The following is a 7,388-nucleotide window of genomic DNA, read 5'->3' as shown; positions in this document are numbered from 1 at the left end:
AGAATCGTACTTAGTTTGCTCTATATATACTCGATCGCGGCGAGAGTAGTATTTAATTAATACTTATATATAAAGGTATTATATAGGCACAACTTGTATATATAAAAATGCAGTAGTTGCGATGTTGTCGCTGTTGTCCTACCGCTTTTATATTACCCAAACCCTAACCCTATGCACAGTCTTAGCGAACCGGCTTTTATGTCACGACTAAAAGCACTAAATCGTTTGTTACGAACACCATCACGAACGTCACCAAGTCGATCCCTGATTGTGTCAAGCATTCGAGTGTTGTACAAGAACTGGCATGGCGTGAGCGTGACATATCTGAGAGAGAGACCGGCGGATATTTTCATCTGTGACTGAATCGGCGGGCGTCGCTGGTCTTTTCTCTCTCTGACAATAGCATAGAAGGCTTCGTTGCGATGGCGTCAACTATGTTGCGTTCGATACAGTTTTGTTTCAGCGAGAACGCGAAGACGAGACGAAGGACGTGTCGGTCTCGCCAGTCACGTGATGACGGAAGATTTCGGGACCGAGACGGCAATCTCCTTTTGCGATGGCCAGAGTCCAGCTTTGCTTCCGCTCCGCGACATACACGACGAAGTCATCGCCGCTGCTGACATCGTGCCCGTCGCAGAGTATATTGCTCTTGATTGTGAGCTGTCAGGCACAGCACTGCTGGTCCGACACGATGCTCGGACAACCGACGGCTATAGCAGCCGCGTGAGCCAATGCCGACAGCGTCGAGAGGGGAAGTAGTTGACAAGCTTGAGGCAAGTCGTTGTTTCCACCAGAGACATTTCTGTCTAGCCCGGTGCAGCGATCAGTTCTTTTGACAGACAGACACCAACGCAGAAGCAGAGATGAGCTCGACAAACATCGATTGGGATGCTCTGCAGGATCGCTCAGTGATCATCACCGGCGGCGCCAGTGGACTCGGCGAAGCAACAGCGACCAAGTTCATCCAACATGGCGCTTACGTGACCATTGCCGATATGGATGATGCCTTGGGCGAACGGCTAGTCGCAAATCTCGGCGACAGAGCAACGTACGTGCACTGTAACACGACAGACTGGACCTCATCCGCCGCAGCATTCAAGCACGCAGCCAGGCATGCACCTTCCAAGACGCTTGACATCGCAGTCCTCTTCGCCGGCGTAGGCGGAGAAAGCAAAGGACTTATCGATCTAGCCCTGGAACAGCCTCTACCCTCCCTCTCAGCAGACGACGACCCAGCACAACCAGCACACAAGGCGATTGACGTCAATCTGATCGGGGTCTACATCAGCACATACTTATCCCTGCACTATTTTCGCCTCCCAGCGGCTCAGCCTCAGACATTCACCAAGTCCCTGGTGCTGATCTCTTCGATGATGGGCTACATCGACGGACCCTACAATACCGGGTACTCAGCCAGCAAATTCGGGGTGCGAGGGTTGTTCTGCAGTGTGAGAGGGCAGGCCCACAAGGTCAACGCGAGGATCAATAATATCGCGCCGGGATATATTCTGACGCCATTGACGCAGAGAGTGCATCAGATTGAGCGGCCGGATCAGCCGAGTAAGGCTACGGGTTTGGTCCTACCCTGGGCGTCGATTGATCATGTGGTGGACGGAGTTGGAAGGTGTGCGGTGGATGAGAAGACTGCTGGTAAGAAGGATTCGTTCGCCCAGACCTCTGGACTCGGTGCTGAGTTCCCATTTCAGGCAAGACCCTCGCCATTGTGCCCTCTGGCGTGGTGGACATGGAGGAGGACATCCCGACTGGCTACGGAGGTAAGACACCATTTTTTCCGCCTGGAACATTGCCTCCACTAACCCACAATTACACCAGGCGCCAAGTGGGCACAAGTGCTGGAGGAAGAAGGATTCACGAAATTGACGACACTATTCCCAACGAAGGCATGACTGAGCGGTGGTGTATACTCCGAGTCATGTAGAGCCAATACAGCAGTAACTCTCTTTGTAATGCCACGCGAAGCGTCCACGAGGACAACGTGCATCTCGATGCTCGCGCCGAACCGCGAACCAAGATCTGACGAGAGCCGCACTGAAAATCGCCGCGGCAGGGGCGGATCGCGATGATGATCGCGTGTATCGACTGCTTTTAGCCGGACAGCTTCTTTGTCATGGCCGAATGTCTCGTCGGAACGAAGTACTGTATATGAGCGTGGCGGAGAGCTGAGCAATCAGTCTACACTTTGGGTCGAGAGGTCTGCTATCCTGTTGGGTTGAAACAACTGAGAAGTATCGTGTGTAGAGTTAGTCGCGTAGGCCCGGACGATAATTTTCGACCCTCAATCTCGGCGTGTTGAGCAAATTTGTGATACGTCCATTGTCCCGCCCAACTGCACCATCCCAGCCAACTCAGCGAAGATTGTGCGGTCAAAGTTGCGCGGAATTTGGAAGTCGTGCATTGGAAACGGTCCTGAACACGTCTCTGGAGTCCCGTTGACAACGTCTCTCCCCCTGTCGCCTGTTTAGCACCGGGTACGGAGATCACCATCCGCTTGTAGCGTGCAACGTGAGAGCCTGAGAGGAGACACGGAGCGATGCTCGTGCCCGACAGCATGGAGAATCGGGCATTCGCGATCTTGGCGATAACGCATTCCTATTGTGTCAACCTCTGGCCTCGCGACAAGGTCTTGAATGAGCAAAAGAAATCGTAGAACAAAGATCGTCTGGATCAGTTGACGCCCGCCATGTCTTAGGGATGATCAGTTCCGGAAAATGGACAGTACTTGGCCTGTCGATCCCTACCGTTCTCGCTCTTGTACCAGCATTTCGAGCCCAATCTGCTTGGCGTCGGTTTCTCTCGGACCGCACTAGCGCCGATTGTACCGTGGTAGGAGTGAACTTCACCTCCTCTTTTTCCTCCAAATCCTCCTCACCCTTAGCACCTATCAACCACTCGACATGTGCAGTGTCGTTCATCACCATGACGAGAGCATTCAGAGCACCATGACGGCTAGTATAGCAGCAATCTTTGCGGGAGTGCACATCGCGAGGTGAACTGCCTCAGCCCTATGAGTAAACCTCAACGCTGACGTTTTGATAGCCATCTCAACGGCTGTGATCCAACATACCCGCCTCGACCGTTGCAGTGCTAATCTTATCCCGGATCTTGCCCGCTCCGAAGCCACCGCCGCTGTCAACCCAGGCCGGCGGTGTTGGTCAACTTTCTGTTCCCTCTGTGGCCGGGACCGAGCCTGGCCTCCAACCTGCAGTGGCTGGGTTGACAAGGCAGGCCACGAGGTTCTAAATCGCGGGTCACTTGTCAAACGCCACACGTCCAAGCTTTCCAGGTCGATGGGTGTCCAGACTTGCTCAGACTTGTCTGCATTGGTTCAGCCAAGCACGGAATTATGCTGGTCCTTTTGCCTGTTTGAGCCAAGTACACCACATTGGTTCATCGCAGCACCATGGACAGTCTGAAATGGTGCAGTGGGCCGTCGGCGAGGTAGATGCGATGAGAAGTCTGGCCATGCCATCGAGGGCTCACACATGACTGGGAGACTTGCAATTGGCAGGGTGAGTTAGCAGGGTGAATCCGCAGCAATGGATTCCTTCGCTTCACAGTCTTGGCTCGCGGTCTGGATGACGCCACTACGACGATGCACGATAGATGCGTGAACGACTTCAACGGGTTGCTTATGCGCACATTTGCCGTGCTGCTGACGCCATCCGGGACGATTACCGAACTGTTGAACATCGCGCATCATGTACCTGCATGCGCGGTTTATGGCTGTTGCGAAGCATGCAGTGAACTCAAATTGCACCGTAACATCGGGTACGAGAACAGCAGGCACGACAGCTCAAGCCTCATCGGTGGACAACCCCGACAAAAGCCAGGAAACTGTGCATGTGTGCTCCAGCATTTGCCAATGTGGCGGGTTGCTACCCTTGGCGGCCGCCAAACAAGGGCGTCCACATCTCGGCGGACTATTGAAGTGGCGCTGGGCTTCGAACGCAAGACCAACCTCCGGTCTCGCCGAAGCCCAGTCATTGGCTGCTTGGATATATTGCGAATTAGCCTTCAACGGCTCATCAGGGTCTTCGAGGCCAAGGACTATTAGATCCTTTGATCGACATCCTTTGAGACACTGAGGGTATGTTTCCCAAACCTCTGCTTGAGACCTCTATACGTCGGTCTTACAGTCTAGCCTCCACGCATGCACGCGGTCGAATGCCATGCTACACCCAACCCACAGTCATTCCGGCTAACGCAGTGCGTCGATGGGCCTGCCTTCCACAATGTATTCCTCTGTTTCACTCATGTCTCACAGAACAGTGCGGTCGAGATCGAGACCAGCCCCAATATTCACATACTACATGCAGAAAGCAGGTGGTCTTGTCGGCCTTTTCTTATTCTTGGGTGAGAGCGATATAGTATAACCTGGCCACACATCACCAAAGTTCTGGTTCATCATTCTACAACTTCTCTTTTGGGCGACTTACTCTGATCTCTTTACCTGCGGATTGCCTTTTCATTCCTGGTATTGTACTAACATCAGCTCATCTACTAACCTTCAGGCAATTGCTGGTATCGGTGTCCAGCGCACGAAGGTAACTGCCCTCGGTGGGCCTCGCATTTGTCTATACACCACCGACGAAGAATTTTATCAATCATGCAGTTGATTACTGGACTGGCCGCGCTCGCCGCAGTCGCGGAGGCCGGGCCTGTATACCAGCTCACTCCTCAAGACAAAGAGTAAGAATTGCGTCCACTGCTTCTTAAAAACAATTAGCAAAGACTGACCTCGACCACAGAGCTGCTTCTGCGGCATCAAAAACCGGTAATGGATGGTTCTCCATGTCGGCCCTGGCAATGGGAACGATCTATCTCCCTGGTGGTCCAGTAACACTGCCGACTATCATGGTCCCAGTGCTCGCCAAGAGCACGCCTACTTCAACACCAGTAGATGTAGCGGCTGCAGCTGCGGCGCAAGACGTGCACACAACCATCATTGTGGTTCCAGGTCCCGCTACAGGCGGTGATACATGCAATGTACCACCCGCGTTGGCTCAGCCAACGAACCCTATCACGGGTTGTGGCCAGCCTGGACAGCTTGGTGGTCAGTCTGCTGGTCAATCTGTGGCTGCTCCGGCAAACGGAGTCGCTTCGGCTGTCGGCGGTCAGGCTACTGCTCCAGCCAACGGTGCTGCATCTCAGGGCAGTGCCGCCAACGGTGCTCAGCAAGCTGCTGGTAATGGCGTTGCCGGTGCTGCCGGCGTACCATCTGGCAGCTCTGCTGTTTCGAACGGACAAGGCGTGGCCGCTGCTTCTGGCTCTGCTTCTGGAAGCGTTGGCTCTACCGGCCAGCAAGGTTCTGGGTCTAGCTCTGGATCTGGATCCGCTGCTGCTGGCTCCAACGGGGGCCAGCAAGCCTCGGGCTCCGGATCTACAGCTGCTGGCTCTTCCGTTGGCCTGCCAGATTCGGGATCTGCCGCTGATGGCGCCTTCGCTGGTCAGCCAGCTTCTTCTGTTTCTGGATCTGCCGCTGATGGCGCCTTCGCTGGTCAGCCAGCTTCTTCTGATTCTGGATCTGCCGCTGATGGCACACTCGATGGACAGTCTCCTGCAATCCCTACCGTGACGTTGGGAGCCAGCGTTCCCGGTTCACTTGTTAATGGCGGCTCGCCGATCAATGGTGGCTCGCCTGCTGGTTCGCCCGCGGGTGTTCTGGACCCTGGCTCTGCCAGACAAGTCGCCATCGCCGTTCCTTCACTTTCGACAACTTTCACTGTCTCGATCCCGTCCGTTCCTGCAGCGACGAACGGCGGCCAGGCTCCTGGCGCTTCCGCTCCAGGCGCCTCCAACCCAGGCAACGGAGCGGCACCAGGTGCATCTACGCCGCGAGGAACAATCGAGATTCCAGTGCAAATTGGATCAAGCACCATCGGCACTCTCACCTTGCTTCAACCAACTCCTCCCGCTGCCGGTGCTGGTGGCAACACCGTTGCTGCGCCACAGTCCACTCGAGGCAGCTCGCTAGCAGGAGGCAACTCGCCAGCAGGAGGCAACTCGCCAGCAGGAGGCAACTCGCCAGCAGGAGGCAACTCGCCAGCAGGAGGCAACTCGCCAGCAGGAGGCAACTCGCCAGCAGGAGGCAACTCGCCAGCAGGAGGCAACTCGCCAGCAGGAGGCAACTCGCCAGCAGGAGGCAACTCGCCAGCAGGAGGCAACTCGCCAGCAGGAGGCAACTCGCCGTTCCCCAGTGGTTCGGATGAGAACGGGGCAGATGGATCCCCAGACTTCATTACGGTGCCAATTCCCGAGCTGTCAACCACGTTGACATTGCCAAATGTCGGCAGACCAATCACGATTGTCGATGGAACACCAATTGGACTACCTGCCGCCTCTAGATTTCCTTTTCCCTCGGTGGGCTCCCCAGCAAGCCCGTCCTCCCTGCCATTCGGCGGAACTGTCGCACCATCCTCTGGTGGAGTTCTCGCCCCGTCTTCGGGCGGTGCTATGCTGCCGTCTTCTGGCGCAGGCATTCCTACTCGGCTGCCCAGCACGATTATTAGTGGACCGACTCGATTCCCTACTACTCTCCCGAACGGTCAGACATCGATTATAACCGTCCCCTCCGGCGTAGTTACTACTATTCAGCCTACCGGCTCGGCGATCCTGCCGTCTTCTGGCGCAGGCATTCCTACTCGGCTGCCGAGCACGATCATCACTGGACCGACTCGATTCCCTACTACTCTCCCGAACGGTCAGACATCGATTATAACCGTCCCCTCCGGCGTAGTTACTACTATTCAGCCTGCCGGCTCGGCGACCCTGCCGTCTTCTGGCGCAGGCATTCCTACTCGGCTGCCGAGCACGATCATCACTGGACCGACTCGATTCCCTACTACTCTCCCGAACGGTCAGACATCGATTATAACCGTCCCCTCCGGCGTAGTTACTACTATTCAGCCTGCCGGCTCGGCGACCCTGCCGTCTTCTGGCGCAGGCATTCCTACTCGGCTGCCTAGCACGGTAATTACAGGCCCAGCTCAGATCCCAACGACTCTTCCGAACGGGCAGACATCGATCGTGACCGTGCCCTCTGGCGTAGTAACGACTGTCCGGCCTACCGCAACCGTACCATCTTCTGGTGCAGGCATCGCTACTCAGCTGCCAAGCACGGTCATCACTGGGCCAGCTCAGATCCCCACGACTCTTCCGAATGGGCAGACGTCTATCGTGACCGTCCCCTCTGGCGTAGTCACGACTGTCCGGCCTACCGCAACCGTACCATCTTCTGGTGCAGGCATCGCTACTCAGCTGCCAAGCACGGTCATCACTGGGCCAGCTCAGATCCCCACGACTCTTCCGAATGGGCAGACGTCCATCGTGACCGTCCCCTCTGGCGTAGTCACGACTGTCCAGCCCAC

At 55.7% G+C, this 7,388-nt stretch overlaps 2 protein-coding genes across 2 annotated transcripts; both read left to right on the top strand.

The window, feature by feature from the left end:
- Nucleotides 1-513: 513 nt before the first annotated feature.
- MYCGRDRAFT_90301 (uncharacterized protein) lies at nt 514-1,907 on the top strand (the record flags this gene model as incomplete). The annotated part of the gene is made up of 4 exons (XM_003856798.1): nt 514-723; nt 900-1,650; nt 1,707-1,775; nt 1,834-1,907. 4 exons carry the CDS (start codon nt 514-516, stop codon nt 1,905-1,907), a joined length of 1,104 nt encoding a protein of 367 aa, XP_003856846.1.
- A 4,060-nt stretch (nt 1,908-5,967) lies between these two features.
- MYCGRDRAFT_34068 (uncharacterized protein) lies at nt 5,968-6,207 on the top strand (the record flags this gene model as incomplete). Its single annotated transcript, XM_003856799.1, has 1 exon — nt 5,968-6,207. A coding segment is annotated over one exon (240 nt), but the record flags the coding sequence as incomplete, so codon positions are not given.
- Nucleotides 6,208-7,388: the final 1,181 nt, after the last annotated feature.

Source organism: Zymoseptoria tritici, chromosome 1 (genome assembly GCF_000219625.1).
Source record: "Zymoseptoria tritici IPO323 chromosome 1, whole genome shotgun sequence".
In the NCBI taxonomy this organism is placed as follows: Eukaryota; Fungi; Ascomycota; class Dothideomycetes; order Mycosphaerellales; family Mycosphaerellaceae; genus Zymoseptoria; species Zymoseptoria tritici.
Note: the sequence above shows the minus strand (reverse complement) of the source record. Positions and strands in the feature narration are given on the sequence as shown.